Here is a 17,663-nt window from a genome sequence, read left to right on the forward strand (position 1 = left end):
GGCAACTCCAATCCTGAAAACGACAGACTCAGATTTGAAAGTCCCTGCTATATATAGCATAACCCACCTGTGTCTTACGTATCCTCAGATCTGCAGATGACCTGCTTAAAGCCTCCTCATGCTCAATGGACTGTTCAATGCCTGTAGGGAACAGAGAGCGAGAAGGATAATTCATCTAACATTACCAGTACCATTTATTCAGAAGGTCTAATTAATGAAGAACCTGGGCCTCGTTTCCCAGAGCCTTCGTAGAGTTAAGATCATCGTTAGAACCTTCTTACGATGGATCTTTAGTAGCCAAGGTGTTTCTCAGAGCCTTCGTTAGTAACGTGGCTCTTGAAACACATGCACATCTACAAGTGCGCCAAACCACTCATAGAGCAGCCAAAATGCATCGTTAGATCTTCATCTGACCCCTTTCATCGCAGGAGTAAAGTAATCTTGCAGCAGGATGATTTGAATATCTGAATAAATATTTCGAATCGCCGCTTAGTGGGCAGCTGGAAGTGGTGTTTGTATATAAAATGCAGTACCGTACCTACTGTACATTGTACTTTATGTAGGCTAAATGCAGGCTTCAGCGCATCTCTTGTGAATTATAAAACATTTACATATTTGTAGGGGTAGATGTATTTTTTGTTAGGGAAAATCTGTTGTTTTAGATCAATTGTTTTATTATATGTTGAAGGCAAGCAATAGGCAGAATCAATACCTGTGTGGTCCAGCAGTTACAGCCACTGACCCTGACACACATATGCCAGAGTTGGCATGGGTTCGATTCTGGCCCACTGCCCTTTGACTCATGGATGAACGGAAAAGATGATGGCTATACTGACAAGATACATGTCTCTTAGCCCTAACAATGGGAGACGTAGTCCATTCATTTTTTTGTTGTTGACCAAATTCGACACTCTCTCATTGACCTCCATACAAAAAGACTTTGCTTGGTGGGTGAATATTTTATTAAATTAAAAACACCATCTGCTGGAGGGAGTCAGATTTTCTGCCGAGTTGGGCCTCTGAACGTCTATTTTTGACACATTAATTCCATGTGGTTACAGGCTTAAAACAGAAACAACTTAAAACCTGTTAGGGCTAGGGGGCAGTATTGACACGGCTGGATAAAAAACGTACCCGATTTAATCTGGTTACTACTCCTGCCCAGTAACTAGAATATGCATATAATTATTGGCTTTGGATAGAAAACACCCTAAAGTTTCTAAAACTGTTTGAATGGTGTCTGTGAGTATAACAGAACTCATATGGCAGGCCAAAACCTGAGAAGATTCCATGCAGGAAGTGGCATGTCTGACAATTTCTTGCCCTTCTTGATTATCTCTATCCATTACAGAGGATCTCTGCTGTTACGTGACACTTCCTACGGCTCCCATGGACTCTCAGAAGGCGGCAAAAAGCTGAATCGTGGCTTTGCAGGCTCTGGTTGAAAAAAAGTAGCGCGTTTGGGTAGTGGCTGGTTACAGTACTGTGAGACTCAGGCGCGTGCCCGAGTCGACCTCATGCTTTGTTTTCTTTTGTCTGTTTACCTAAACGCAGATTCCCGGTCAGAATATTATCGCTTTTTTACGAGAAAAATTGCATAAAAATTGATTTTAAACAGCGGTTGACATGCTTCGAAGTACGGTAATGGAATATTTCGAATTTTTGTCACGAATTGCGCCATGCTCGTGACCCTTATTTACACTTCGGATAGTGTCTTGAACGCACGAACAAAACGCCGCTATTTGGATATAACGATGGATTATTTTGGACCAAACCAACATTTGTTATTGAAGTAGCAGTCCTGGGAGTGCATTCTGACGAAGAACATCAAAGGTAATCAAACTTTTGTAATAGTAAATCGGAGTTTGGTCAGGGCTAAACTTGGTGGGTGTCTAAATAGCTAGCCGTGATGGCTGGGCTATGTACTCAGAATATTGCAAAATGTGCTTTCACCGAAAAGCTATTTTAAAATCGGACACCTAGCGAGTGCACAGAGGAGTTCTGTATCTATAATTCTTAAAATAATTGTTATGCTTTTTGTGAACGTTTATCGTGAGTAATTTAGTAAATTCACCGGAGGTTTGCGGGGGGTATGCTAGTTCTGAACGTCACATGCTAATGTAAAAAGCTGGTTTTTGATATAAATATGAACTTGATTGAACAAAACATGCATGTATTGTATAACATAATGTCCTAGGTGTGTCATCTGATGAAGATCATCAAAGGTTAGTGCTGCATTTAGCTGTCTTCTGGGTTTATGTGACATTATATGCTAGCTTGAAAAATGGGTGTCTGATTATTTCTGGCTGGGTACTCTGCTGACATAATCTAATGTTTTGCTTTCGTTGTAAAGCCTTTTTGAAATCGGACAGTGTGGTTAAATTAACGAGAGTCTTGTCTTTAAAAATGGTGTAAAATAGTCATATGTTTGAGAAATTGAAGTAATAGCATTTCTAAGGTATTTGAAAATCGCGCCACGGGATTACACTGGCTGTTGCGTAGGTGGGACGATTTCATCCCGCCTAGCCCAGAGAGGTTTTAAAAGGTTAAGAGTTTAGGCATTAATTCAGAGTGGTTAAGGTTAGGGCTATGGTTTGGGGAAGGCTTATTAAAACAAAATAATTAAAAACGACATGCCTATGTATCATCAATATTCTTAGTCCTTGCTAGAGCATTGTGAACTGCCGTAGGGCACTGGTCTAAGCAGCGTGCTTCGAGCCTCGTTATTTCGCGCCCAGTGCTGGGCCAAATACTGACCAGTCTAAGTCTACATTAGGCCCACAAGTTAATTCAAATCAATTGCGTTTATTTCAATGTTTGCAAGAAGTAAAATGAATAGTCTGATAATTTTCTTTGATGTGTAAATTGTCTCAGCTCAACGAAATCGTCTTTGGATAGGCTCAAATACATAAAACATCTTGACAGCTTTAAGAAATAAAATATTAAAAAAGACACAATACAGGCTTTCAATCCACACCAAAGACCAGAACTATATAAAAAAAATATATAAATGCAAAAATGTTACTGAGTTACAGTTCATATAAGGAAATCAATCAATTGAAATAAATTAGGCCCCAATCTATGGATTTCACATGACTGGGCAGGGGCACAGCCATGGGAGGGCATAGGCCCACCCACTTGGGAGCCAAGCCCACCCACTGGGGAGCCAGGTCCAGCCAATCAGAATTTGTTTTTCACCACAAAAGGGCTTCATTACAGACATAAATACATTCCTCAGTTTCATCAGCTGTCCGGGCGGCTGGTCTCAGACTATCCCGTAGGTGAAGAAGCCAGCGTGGAGGTCCTAGGCTGGTGTTGTCACACGTGGTCTGCGATTGTGAGGCCGGTTGGACGTACTGCCAAATTCTCTAAAACAACGTTGAAGGTGGCTTTATGGTAGAGAAATGAACAAATTCTCTGGCAACAGCTCTGGTGGAGATTTCTGCAGTCAGCATGCCAATTGCATGCTCCCTCAAATCTTGAGGCATTGTATTGTGACAAAACAGCACATTTTAGAGTGGCCTTTTATTGTCCCAGCACCAGGTGCATATATGTAATGATCATGCTGTTTCATCAGATTCTTGAAATGCCACACCTGTCAGGTGGATAGATTGCCAAGATAAAGGGAAAATACTCACTAACAGCGATGAAAACAAATGTGCGTACAAAATTTGAGAAACATTTCTGGGACATTTTATTTCTGCTCATGAAACATGGGGGACTGTACATGTTGCGTTTATATTTTTGTTCAGTATACCGTATATTGACAAATTATACATACCCCAACTATAAAATGTAAACAAGCATCCACACTGGAAGAAAGTTTATCGTTCTACAGTAGGCCTACATCTGTCAATCAACTGATGGCCCAAATCAGCTCATCAACTCAACCAGGGAAACAAACAGTAACCTATAAAAGGCTTTCACACCTTTCATTATGTAACAATGGATAGGCTAACGGGTGGTCAGATCGGGGGTAAAAAAAATAAGGTGTTAAACACATGTAAAAAATGTTTTATTTTAAAATGGTTCCTGATCTTTCTTTCTTATATATCTATATATATATATATATATAAATAAATAAATAAATAAGACAGACACTTCAGAACAAACTTCCTTTAGATTTTTGGGGGCAGGACTATCTGTTGTTTCATGTAGTGAATATGTTATTCAATGCTATTGTATGGCCTAATAGCAGTAAGGCCCACATTTTTTTTTTTGATACTTCAAGAATACTTCTTCAAATTCTAAATCTCAAAATGATCCTTGATATGACCTTCTTAAAACAATTCCATATAGTTTAGTAGAAACACCCGGCTTAGACTGTATAGTGCCAAAAATAATGGGTTAAATACATTTTAAAAAGCTAAACATGTTTCCTCATCTTTCTTATCTCTCAGATATAGGACAGACATTTCAGAACACACTTCCTTTAGATTTTTTTGGGGGGGACTGTTGTTCCATGTAGTGAATCTGTTATTCAATGCATGCTAATAGCAGTAAGGCCAAACTTTTTTTTCATCAAATCATTTTTTTACTATAAAATTCTAAATCAAATGGCAAAATGATCCTTGGTATGACTTTCTTAAAACAATTCCATACAGCTTAGTAGATCCATTGTCACTATTGTGAAATATAATATTAAGGTAAGATTTGAATGGAGAAAGCTGATCCGAGGGCAGGGCTGCTTTTCTTTCAATCCTATCAGTATCGACACATGGTCTAACGACGCACTTAGACAATGAACGTTCTCTCTACATGCTTGTTTGGGTAACACTTAAAAAGTTGTCTAGTAAAGAACAATGCATCTGGTACAATCATCCTCATGTGGAAGTAACGAGGAAACGAGGCCCTGGTTTTTGTTTTTTAAGAGAATCTGGCCAAAGGCGGCAACATTATTTAGCCTAGAGAGGGGAGTGTGTTTGCAACATACTTTTTAACTTGGAGCGCACTTTGTTCGCAAACTTCTTTATGTCTGTCATCAGCTGCTCCAGCTCTGCCTTCGTTTCTGTTGATAGAGAGTAAAAAAAAAGAAAAAAAAGAATGATTTTATCTAACAAAATCAACACGATTGCAACAGCGAGTTTGTTTCTGTTTCTTCCAGCAAAGAAAACAACATCAAAACACCCCCAGCCATATCACCAGATGCTGAAATGCACTAATAAATCTTCCTGAGAGGGGTAAAAGATTCCTAAATAAACCAAAATAATACATCAAATGGAAGATCAGGGATGCTTTGGTGGTGATGACCTAGTTCCTGTTCCTGTCCTGTCCCACATCAGCCACCTCCCAGCATCAGTCATCTTCTCAGTGGGCTGCACAGACCACACCACCCACACAGAGATATGGTAATTTCACCCTACTTCTAAGCCCCACATACAGCTTTGGGCTAGGTCTCAATAGTCAAAACAAGTGGATCCCTGTCCTCGTATCCTTACCCTAATGATCTAGAATGACTGGATAGGTGAAAATAACATGTTGGTTTGAGTTCCTACATGTTTCTCTCATATATCCTGTGTTTTCAGCTCGGTGTGGGTAAAGCTTCTTTTCTGTTTTTATTCCTCCTAAAATGTATGTCTGGAGTAAGAGGATGGCAGCCACAGCCACTCATCAATTATGAATAGGAGAGTGATAGCCCCAAAACCACCACTAGACCCCACAATAGCTTGTTAGTGTAGCTCTGTGTTCTTTATATACTGTACACTCCTTGTAGTCCTCCTGATTCGCAGAAATCAGACTCAACTCGTTTGGAGATTTTCTTCCCTCTTCTAGAGGCTGAGAGGAGAGACATTCACATAAAGAGGCTCCCTGTGGCTCCAAGACAGCTCTGTCTTCAGTGGGCGTGTGTGAATGTCGTGTGCATACCTGTGTGTGTTTGCATGTGTGCGTGCATAAAACAGACAGTCTCTGTTATGGTATGTGTGAGGAACCCTGGCTCTTCTCGCTAATCATGCATCTGATCAGAATGCAGCAGCAGGGGCCTCCTGAGTGGCGCAGCGGTCTAAGGCGCTGCAGTGCTAGGGGCGTCATTACAGACCCAGGTCGAACCCGGGCTGTATCACAACAGGCCGTGATCGGGAGTCCCATAGGGCGGTGCACAATTGGCCCAGCGTCGTCCGGGTTAGGGGAGGGTTTGGCCTAGGGGGGCTTTACTTGGCTCATCGTGCTCTAGCGACTCCTTGTGTGCTTGGCCGGCCACCTGCAGGCTGACCTCGGTCGTCAGTTTAACAGTGTTTCCTCCGACACATTGGTGCAGCTGGCTTCCGGGTTAAGCGTGCATTGTGTTAAGAAGCGAGGTTTGGCGGGTCATGTTTCAGAGGACGCATGACTCAACCTTCTCCTCCTGAGCCCGTTGGGGAGTTGCAGCAATGAGAAAATCGAAATTGGGAGGAAAAGAAAATGGGGCGCTGACAACTCATTTCTGCCTGCTGTAACCCTGACAACGAGGGTAAGCTGAGTGTGTGACAAAACACGGAGGTCAAGTTCATCTGTTGCAGACGAGGAGCTTGTTTGCGTCACTGTCGGCGGCACTTTAATGGGGGCAAAGGTCTTCTCTAACCTGCATTAACGATGCAGGTTCTTCCTCTACTTTGACAGGGACCTGGGAGCACATAGACGTGTTAAGGCTTAGATACATCCAAACGACATGACAATAAGTTGGAAGAAACCTTGCCAAAATCGTCATATCATCAAATAACTGAACCCATGCTTCTCTCTCTGTGTAGCGCTAGGGTCGCTAGGGTAGCAACTGCCCTATCGCTCAGGCGTGTCAAAAACTTTTGCCCCAAGGGCCACACTGTCACTTTTGGAATTTTCAATGCTCCCTGACTGTCTAGAACTCTTTTCGATTACTGTTAGCAAGCTGGTCGGGTGAATGAAGTATACATGTAGATCCATGATCATTTCTACAGTTTCTATTCGTTTTTAGTCATTTCAATGACAATTGAGATTGTGTTCCCTCAAAAAAAGAATGATATTTATTTCACTCAACCCCTCCCGTATGTTTGACACCAATGGATTAGGGCCTCTAACTGAAAACAAAAGAATGACTACAGACTGGAGAGGTGATCAGCAGTATTACCTCTCCATTTTATGTGGATCATCTTCCTCCATCCTCAACGTGTCTCCAGAGTGGACACAAATCAATGCAACACACTTCCTCTTGTTTAGGTGGGTTACATTGATCTGCTGAAGGGTCAGGTTTCACAAAGTGTAGGTTTGACTGACTGTCTCTCAACAGCAAGCCAGCAGTCAAGGTAGCATTGCCCTTGAGTATTACACTATGCATCAAACAAATAGTGTAGCCAATGGACTGCGTATGTTTTAAAAAAAAAAAGAGTTTTGAGGTGCAGATTTTCATTTCAAATCAATAATGTCTTAACAATATGGTCATAAGATACTTTTATTCAAAGGAACTTACAATCCATGTTATGCTAGTTGGAGCGCTGAGTGGGTGGGGAGTTGAATCTGACGTGTGTGTGTGTCGCTTGAGTGATGAAAATGTGTTGAAAAAAAATATACTCGGTGACAGTTGAAGAACATGCTTCACTTTGATTCCCCTTATACTCTAATGACACCAAAACAGATCAACAAATTAAAGCATTTCTCTCTGTACGTCAGTGAAATGTCATACGTGTTACTGTGAATTCAACACACAGACACTTCCCTACGCTACCTAGAGTGCTTTGGTAATTACACCAATATTCATCTAATAAGACTTAATGGGAGATGAAACATTGCATCTCCAAATGCAACCCAGGGGAAAAATTGCCCAACGTGAGTAGTCTATAATTAGAATGTATTAATATTTCACTTGACGTGTCTGTCGATGAATATAAATGCAAATGGAGGCTTTTATTTTTCCATCAGCGCCTTACACCCAGTGGTTCTTCTCAAGCCTTAAATGAACCTCTCTGCAAGGCCAGACCGGTCTGGCCAACCAGAATGCATAAGAGATTTCCCTAACAAGCACTAATCTCCTAATTGGCCATGTTTAATAGTTTTTGATTGATAAAAATAGGATCCATGCATAACTACATGTATTATTTTATACAATGCAATTAAATGATTATATTACAACTTCCAAAGAAAACAGAAGGATATTTATAAACTAATTCAAATGAAGTTGTGGCACATCGACTCACTAACTTGCATATTGAAAGTAAGTGAGGCGTCACACACCACACACACACGTCTCTCCAGAGAGTGAGTGACCTTCCATAAACGATGTGAGTAGACATCACTCCACACCAACAACACCAAAGTCCTCATCAGGGCATTCACATAATGGGCTATTCTCCACCTCAATTCAACAAGTAAATTATCCAATTCCTGAACTTAACAAGCAGTGTTTCAGAGTCTCCTCTCCTTTTCACAACATTACATGTGCTGCCATCACCAATAAGAAAACAGTAGGGGTGTGAGAAGAATACATTGCGGGTTGAGAGTAACATAGGGCTTGCTAGTGTAGCATGTGGGCTCAACAGAACTCTTGATGTATAACTAGGCTGTAATGAAAGAGAGGTTCAGAGGTAGTTTGCACTACCGTGTGTGTGTGTGTGTGTGTGTGTGTGTGTGTGTGTGTGTGTGTGTGTGTGTGTGTGTGTGTGTCTGTAGGAGGCAGATAGCAGTGATAGCATTTCGCAAAAATCTCATTTCATGATCTGTGGAGGTTACCACCCACCTTTTCCCTCTCCCTTGTTCCATCTCTCATCCAGGGAGGAAGAGTAAAGGAGAAGAGTGACTTACTTTCGTCAGGATTGGGGGCGGCCAAGATGGCGCTGTGTTGTCTCTTCACCTCCTCCACCTTCTCTGAGAGCTCCTCGATGAAGCCTCGGATCTCCTCCACCTAGTACAACAGAGAGGGAGACATTATACAACAAGCCCACTCGAGGAGGCCATCCACAAGCAGACCAGGTAATGATGTAGGACCCAGAAAGAAGCCCATTAAAAAAAGCATAACATCTATACTTAATATGATTTCTGTTTGTACAAATGTGTTATATCACTCAGATCTGGGGAGACAAAATCTGTTTGCATATTAGAGGCCAATTGCTTAATCAAAACAGGCAAGCTAACATAGAGCTTTTTACTTGACGTAGCCCATGCAGTCTCTGTGTAGATATGCCCCCAATATAACTGTCATAAATATATCAAACGGTATTGGGCCCATTCCATTAATTTGGCTCCCGAGTTGTGCAGTGGTCTAAGGCACTGCATCTCAGTGCAAGTGGCTTCACTATAGTCCCTGGTTCGAAACCAGGCTGTATCACATCCGGCCGTGATTGGGAGTCCCACAGGGCGGCGCACAATTGGCCCAGCGTCGTCCGGGTTTGGCCGTCATTGTAAATACGAATTTGTTCTTAAATGACTTGCCTAGTTAAAAAAAGGTGAAATAACAATGATCAGCCCTATCACAGCACACCACACTTAGTTATAGGCCTCAGTGATGTCATCAGCGTGCAGTGTGTGTCTATAGGGAGCTGGTCTAATTATCACTCCTGGAGGAGAGAGACAGAGAGAGACGTTGGTTACGTCAATGTGTATATTTCACCACTACAGACGCTGCACAGTGCCTGGTAGCTAGGGAGATTCTCAGCTGAGTATGGTGCTCCTCTACAGCTCAGCATGGTGTAGTATTTAAGTGTGCCGTTAGAGAGCTCAGACACTGCATGTGGGCAGCCTGATGGGAAAATGCCTGTTAAAGTAGAGGAAGCAATGCCAGGAAGACTTCAATGAGTCATGGAGAGAGAGGAGAGCAGAGGGGATTTAAGTTATTATACATCACAGTCCCTGTGAAATAAGTTGTACTTAGAGATAAATTCAATTTATGTATTGATTTATCCATCAGGTAAGTAGATTAAGAGCGCATTGTCTTGGGAACATAGGAAGCGGTGCATCATGGGAGAGGTGAGGGGGAGGTTTGAATAAGCCAGTTGGAGGGTAAGGAATCAGACGCTACATTAATCAAATCAGCAGGTTCAGAACAGTGCTGTATGTACCATGCTAATATCAAACACAGATAGCCAATTTCTCTGGTCCTTAGATAGGCCTCTATGGGTGCAGGGCTTGGTGCTATGTTTGATGGCTTGATGTGTATCTAGATACTAGAGGTCGACCTCTACTAGATATGGCATGGGCTCTTTGATGACTGATCCTTACTTTGGAAGAGGACTGCTCGCGGAATACGTGTCTGAAGTAATGACGCAGGAGCTTGAACATCTGTAACTGGGAGTGCAGGACATTGCCTACAGTGAGATGTATCGACTTCAGAGCTCAAATGCTGAGCACAAACATGGCAACCCCGCTGCTTCACACATAACAAGGGCCTGTTCAGTTACAGAAGTAGCTAGTGTTAGAAACAGGATCAACTCCAGCTGAATTACAGATTAAATCCTCAACTCAGAATGGTGATTTCTTTACCAAATATTGCAATTTCACGCATGATATAAATCAAAACACTTGAGTAAAGTGTTGGAATCATAGAAATATAATGACTTACAGTGTATATTAACACACAAAGAGGAATGCAGCATCGTTCTTGTTTGGAACAATAGGTTGACTCCATATGACCCAACAGAACGGTATGCAGTATGATATTGAATCTGTCAGAGGAGGAACTGTGCTGCTTGAGTGACAGGGGGCGGGGCCTGGTGTGTGTGGGAAGCAGCCGCAAGAGAAAAAAACGGAGTAAACTATAGGAAACGGACGTTACATGCGGCTGAGATGCATTTCAAAATATTGCATGCGATATGGATCTCGTGCAATACGGATATTGAACATGTAAATATTGTGAATTTGATTAATTGTGCTGCCCTAGGCAGAACCTTCCATGGCCTTTTCCTGTCCACAGAAACCAATGCTAAAGGAGTTTTGTTTTCTGCCCCAAATCTACAAGAACCACTGAACATTTGGCCCAGCTACCACTTGAAATTAGGGTCCACAAGTAGGCCAGGTCTGGTTGCCATACCTAACCAGATGTTCGCTGTGAAAATGCTAGACTTGCCCATAAGCAAAGTGCCAACTCTCCCCTAGTGCTCATATCCCACATTTGTACCAAATCTGGACCATATGACATATGTTCCTGTGCCAGCACTGAGACATATATGTTGCAACAAAAAAAACGATATGGCCCACAGTCGGCTGCTGTCTACGTTAAGATTAAAACAGTGTAAAAGAGTAAGATGCAAATGGTGGGAGAGGAAGGAAAGCCAAACGTTGCTTCAACACATTGTTATTTAACCTCGAATACAGGTTTCTTCTTTGCAACTTTAGATGACGCTAATTGGACCTCTTAGCTAAATTACAAGTATTCAACAGAGATATAAAAAGGCACTATGATGAACAATGTTTTGTATAATTGAATTTCTGATTTAGTTGTCCTGTGCAGTGCCTGTGTACATCTCAGTGGTGTACATACACAGAGCACTCGCCGCTCACACAAATCTGGGGCTTACCTGTACAAAGAACTCATCCATAAATCGATCTTTTTCCATGTTGACTGCCACATCATCTTCTTCCTCAGTCTCCTTCCCCTAAAGGTACATAGACAAGGCAATATTAACAGAAATGAAAACATTTTCAAATCTGGATGTAGAAAATGCATCAAAGACCATCTGCAAAGAGCCTGAAAACCGAATTAAAAAAAAATGAACTGGCAAATTCCACATTTGTCATGCCTAGTGCAACTCTACTAGTTAATCTAACGTCAACAACAAAGCAAAATAATTATTTGCAGCCAGAGAAAAAGACACCTGTGATGACAAAGGATCTGATTGATCCCCAAAAAGAAGGCGAAATCAGGGAAGGAATGCTCTCTCTGGGGGATCCGTGAAGGAAGTGCTATCCTTATCACATAGACCTTGGCAGCTGGGGATGGATGCAATGAGTCCTTAAAAGCATGAATGTTTAATTCCTCTACCAGAGGGGGTCCTTGGGGAGGTTCAGGACGTGGACACAGGGTCAGGGTTCACCTCCCCTTTATGCTGTCTCATCTCATACATTTAATTCATCTTATCTAGAGCGACTTACAGTTAGTGCATTCATCTTAAAGATGCAATATGTAACTTTTGGGGCGACCTGACGAAATTCACATAGATATGCGAGTTATTGATCGGTCATTCTAATTGAAAGCAAGTCTAAGAAGTGGTAGATTTGTTCTATGTGCGCTATTTCTATGCTGCCCGTGCTTAAATTCAGTTTGTCTTTTACTTTGTCAGGGAGGTGACCAAAAACTCGATGGTCACTCTGACAGAGCTCACCCTTCCAGAAGGACAACCATCGCTGCAGCACTACCATAAAGGCCTGATTGGTGGAGAGTGGCCAGACGGAAGCCACTCAGTAAAAGGCACATGACAGCCCGCTTGGAGTTTGCCAAAAGGCACCTAAAGGACTCTCAGACCATGAGAAACAAGACTCTCTGGTCTGATGAAACCAAGATTGAACTATTTGACCTGAATGCGTCACATCTGGAGGAAACCTGGCACCATCCCTACAGTGAAGCATGATGGTGGCAGCATCCATGCTGTGTGGATGTTTTTCAGTGGCAGGGACACTAGTCAGGATCGAGGGAAAGGTGAACGGAGCAAAGTACAGAGAGATCCTTGATGAAAAGCTGCTCCAGAGCGCTCAGGACTTCAGACTGGGGCGAAGGTTCACCTTCCAACAGGACAACGACCCTAAGCACACAGCCAAGACAACGCAGGAGGGGTTTCGGGACAATTGTCTGAATGTCCTTGAGTGGCTCAGCCAAAGCCCGGACTTGAACCCGATCGAACGTCTCTGGAGAGATCTGAAAATAGCTGTGCCTCGACGCTCCCCATTCAACCTGACAGAGCTTGAGAGGATCTGCAGAGAATAATGGGAGAAACTCCCCAAATACAGGTGTGCGAAACTTGTAGTGTCATACCCAAGAAGACTCGAGGCTATAGTCGCTGTCAAAGGTGCTTCAACAAAGTACTGAGTAAAGGGTCTGAATACTTATGCAAATGTCATATGTTTTTTTTTTTTTTTTTAATACATTTGCAACAATTTCTAAAAACCTGTTTGTCAATATGGGATATTGTGTGTAGATTGATAAGGTGAGAAAAAAATGTAATCCATTTTAGAATAAGGCAGTAACGTAACAAAATGTGGAAAAAGTCAAGGGGTCTGAATACTTTCCGAATGCACTGTATGACATGTCACATACGTACTCAGTCAGGCCCTTGTGATTGAAGATGGCTCAATGACGATGTTGGTATACATGGGTGGGAAATGCTAATTTATCAACACTAGAGCCTTTGCTACCTCAACAGCTTGAATCAGGCAATACATTTTTCTATCCATACCCATTTTCTTTCACTGATCACCCATTCCCACTTACCTTTGGCCTCTAGAGAAGCATTAGCCAGCCATAGAATGAAATTAGCCTTCGTGAATATCGCCTTAAAGCTAGCCTGGCATGCCAGGATTCAAGACGTCTGTAATAGCAGACATCAAGGCTAGTGAACAAGCAGGAAACCAGATGAAGACAGATCAAATTATATCATTCCAAAGATATCCTGCAAATAGGATGAAAATATACTTGGGAGCAAAATGCAATTAGCAGAAACAGGCTATTGATGCCATTGTAAACCATGCTATTCTAGGAGCATATCGGATTTAGATTTTACTCATTATAGTAACAAACTAATAAGTCTAATGTAACTTTCCATTAACTGAATTATTTTTCCTCAACAAAATGTAGGTTTGTGAGATTTTTACAAGGTATGTATTTCATAATAAAATATTCAAAATGTAATCAAGGTCTGAGTACTTGTAAAGCACAGATGTGATTCTTTGTTTCACAATAAATAAAAAAATAGGACATTTGATGGTTGACATCAAGAGAGGTGGAGGTTGATGATGAACCTAATAGTCCCCATGGAAGTAGTGGGGGAGAGTTTTCACCGTCACACACTCATCCTGCTCCTACACATATGCTGTGGGAGGGCACAGGAAGGGAGACAAGGGTTCCTGGCTCCATGCTGCTACACCATAGTCATTACAGCCATCAGCCCACACTGACACCACATTATCTCCATTAGCCTACACGTTCCACGACACAAAAAAACCCACAAACATGCAAACACCCTCCTCACACACACAAGGAGGGGGAGAGAAAGAGGGGGGACCACTCCAGAGCCCCCCCCCCCCCCCCCCTTCTATGGTGAGGGAGGACATGCCTTCTCACGACCGCCGTTCTGCCGACTCACTCCAACTCCAGCTCCATCTGCACACTCATTATCACACTCAGAGAAAGCCGTCAATGCTGTCACTGGCAAGTGTTACATAATATTTCAAGTGGTCAAAAGGAACCATCAATAACATTAAAAGAAGTGTCATAGCGCTGTACACCTATGTAGATATTCCATTTTTTTTTATTAAATAAAAAATTTAAAAAATCATAAATCAGCTGTTTCCAGCTACAATAGTCATTTACAATATTAACAATGTCTACACTGTATTTCTGATCAATTTGATGTTATTTTAAATTGACAAAAAGTGCTTTTCTTTCAAAAACATGAACATTTCTAAGTGACCCCAAACTTTTGAACAGTAGTATTCATATCGTATCGCCATCAAAGTATCGTGAGGTCCTTGGCAATTCCCAGCCCTATTGGATAACATATCCACCCATGCAGTACACTTTTTGAATCAAATGCCTGTGTGATGAATCAAATGCCATCAAATGCCTGTGTGATGAATCAAATGCCTGTGTGATGAATCAAATGCCTGTGTGATGAATCAAATGCCTGTGTGATGAATCAAATGCCTGTGTGATGAATCAAATGCCTGTGTGATGATTCCACACTGGCACCAGGTTCTCTCAGACCCCATATCCAGTCAGATGCATGCAGGGCATGGCAAAGGTGTTAATAATGCATAGCCCCATTGGCGGGCTACAGGATCTGAATACACAAAACCATCTATGACCAATTCCATTGGCTTCTTATGGTCTCAAAAACAGCTAATTCAATTCGTAGCAGTCATCTCCAGAATCTACGCACACAGAGCCACAGCATGTCTTCCTACACTTAACAACTCAGAAGCAACATTGCGTAAAGATGAAATTAGACACTGCATCATTTGGGAAGATGAAACTAATTAGGGATTGAGGTGTAGCTGGATCTACTCAACAGGTGGCTTAGGAAGTGGATCTCACCATTAGACCACTTGATGTCTGAAAAATGTATTGTGGTGACTTTGTCACATGTAAAATGCCTGATGTAAACAAACCAGTCTAACAGCTGATATGTCAGCACCATGGACAGTGACAGAATAAAACTGTTGAAATTCAGCACCACAGAACATTGGACAGTGACTGCAACTCATTATTGCACTGAATATGAGAGGAAATATCACCCTCCGCAGCATGACATTCCAGTGTGAAATGGCTTTTTTAATAGCAGCAAGCTGTGGAGCCTGAAATGGATTTGAACTTAAAGTAGAGGTTTAACAATGACTGGGCAGTCATACACTGCATGACCAAAAGTATGTGGACAACTGCTTGTCGAACATCTCATTCTAAAATCATGGGCATTAATATACAGTTGGTCCCCCCTTTGCTGCTATAACAGCCTTCACTCTTCTGGGAAGGCTTTCCACTAGATTTTGGAACATTGCTGAGGGGACTTGCTTCTATTCAGCCACAAGAGCATTAGTGAGGTCGTGCACTGATGTTGGGCGATTAGGCCTGGCTCGCAGTCGGCCTTCCAAGTCATCCCAAAGGTGTTTGATTGAGTGCAAGTCAGGCCTCTGTGCAGACCAGTCAAGTTCTTCCACACCAATCTCAATAAACCATTTCTGTATGGACCTTGCTTTGTACATGAGGCATTGTCATGCTGCAACAGGAAAGGGTCTTCCCCAAACTGTTACCACAAAGTTGGAAGCACAGAATCGTCTAGAATGTTATTGTATTCTGTAGCGTTAAGATTTCACTTCACTGGAACTAATGGGCCTAGCCCAAACCATGAAAAACAGCCCTAAACCATTATTCGTCCTCCACCAAACTTTACAGTTGGCACTATGCATTCAGGCAAGTATGGTTCTTCTGGCATCCGCTAAACCCAGATTTGTCCATTGAACTGCCAGATGGTGAAGCACGATTCATCACTCCAGAGAACTCATTTCCACTGCTCCAAAGTTCACTGCTCCAATGGCAGCAAGCTTTACACCACTCCAGCCGACGCTTGGCATTGAGCATGGTGATCTTAGGCTTGTGTGCAGCTGCTCGGCCATGGAAACCCATTTCATGAAGTTCCCGACAAACAGTTATTGTGCTGAATTTGCTTCCAGAGGGAGTTTGGAACTCGGTAGTGAGTGTTGCAAACGAGAACAGATGATTTTTACGCACTACAAAACTCAGCGGTCCCGTTTTGTGAGCTTGTGTGCCCTACCACTTCGTGGCTGAGCCATTCTTGCTCCTGGATGTTTCCACTTCACAATAACAGCACTTACAGTTGACAGGAGCAGCTCAAGCAGGGGAGAAATTTGATGAACTGACTTGTTGTAAAGGTGGCATCCTTTGATAGTGCCACATTGAAAGTCACTGAGCTCTTCAGTACAGGCCATTCTTCTGCCAATGTTTGTCAACGGAGATTGCATGGCTGTGTGCTCGATTTTATACACCTGTCAGCAACGGGTGTGGCTGAAATAGCTGAATCCACTAATTTGAAGGGGTGTCTTTTGGCCATGTAGTGTATGTAACAAATTGGCCTCATCTATAAGAAGAAAAATCTTGATTCTCTGTGAAACCATTCCTAGATTACATTTGGGATATCACTCATGTGAGACGGACTGTGATTGGTCAGTGTGGTACCTCTCGGGGAGAAACCAGGTGTCGACTGTCATCCACAGATGCTAACGCAGCTCCTCTGAGAACTGAGGAATTCCCCCTTTTCCCCCGCTGTGTGTGTGAGATAGAGAGGGAGTGCTAAAGAGATACAGTGCCTTCGGAAAGTATTCAGACCCCTTGACTTTTTCCACAATGTGACGTGACAGCCTTATTCTAAAATGGATTAAATCCCCTCAATCTACACACAATAGCCCATAATCACAAAGCAAAAACAGGTCATTTTTTTTTACAAAAATGGAAATATAACATTTAGATAAGTATTCAGACCTTTACTCAGAACTTTGTTGAAGCCCCTTTGGCAGCGACTACAGCCTTGAGTCTTCTTGGGTATGACGCTACAAGCTTGGCACACCTGTATTTGGGGAGTTTCTCCCATTCTTCTCTGCAGATCCACTCAAGCTCTGTCAGGTTGGATGGGGAACGTTGCTGCACAGCCATTTTTAAGTACTTTCAAAGATGTTGGATCGGGATCATGTCCGGCCTCTGGCTGGGCCACTCAAAGACTTGTCCCAAAGCCACTCCTGCATTGTCTTGGCTGTGTGCTTAGGGTTGTGGTCGTGTTGGAAGCTGAATCTTCGCCCCCCCCCCCCCCCCCCCCAGTCTGAGGTCTGGAGCAGGTTTTCATCAAGGATCTTTCTGTACTTTGCTCCATTCATCTTTGCATCGTTCCTGACTAGTCTCCCAGTCCCTGCTGCTGAAAAACATCCCCACAGCATGATGCTGCCAACATCATGCTTCACTGTAGGGATGGTGCCAGGTTTCCTCCAGACGTGACGCTTGGCATTCA

The 17,663-nt window shown here is 42.5% G+C and overlaps 1 protein-coding gene across 1 annotated transcript in view; it reads right to left on the minus strand.

Annotated features, from left to right (window-relative positions):
- The window catches only part of LOC106567662 (syntaxin-1A), a 33,734-nt gene that overhangs the window by 14,449 nt on the left and 1,622 nt on the right, over positions 1 to 17,663 (minus strand). Inside the window, exons 2-5 of the mRNA XM_014137209.3 lie at positions 11,457 to 11,534; positions 8,749 to 8,848; positions 4,934 to 5,008; positions 68 to 141 (exon numbers count right to left, since the gene is read on the minus strand). Coding sequence (XP_013992684.1) covers positions 68 to 141; positions 4,934 to 5,008; positions 8,749 to 8,848; positions 11,457 to 11,534 — 327 coding nt within the window. The remainder of the gene's footprint in view (positions 1 to 67; positions 142 to 4,933; positions 5,009 to 8,748; positions 8,849 to 11,456; positions 11,535 to 17,663) is intronic.

The sequence above is a fragment of the Salmo salar genome, chromosome 13 (genome assembly GCF_965601325.2).
Source record: "Salmo salar chromosome 13, fSalSal1, whole genome shotgun sequence".
Lineage (NCBI taxonomy): Eukaryota > Metazoa > Chordata > Actinopteri > Salmoniformes > Salmonidae > Salmo > Salmo salar.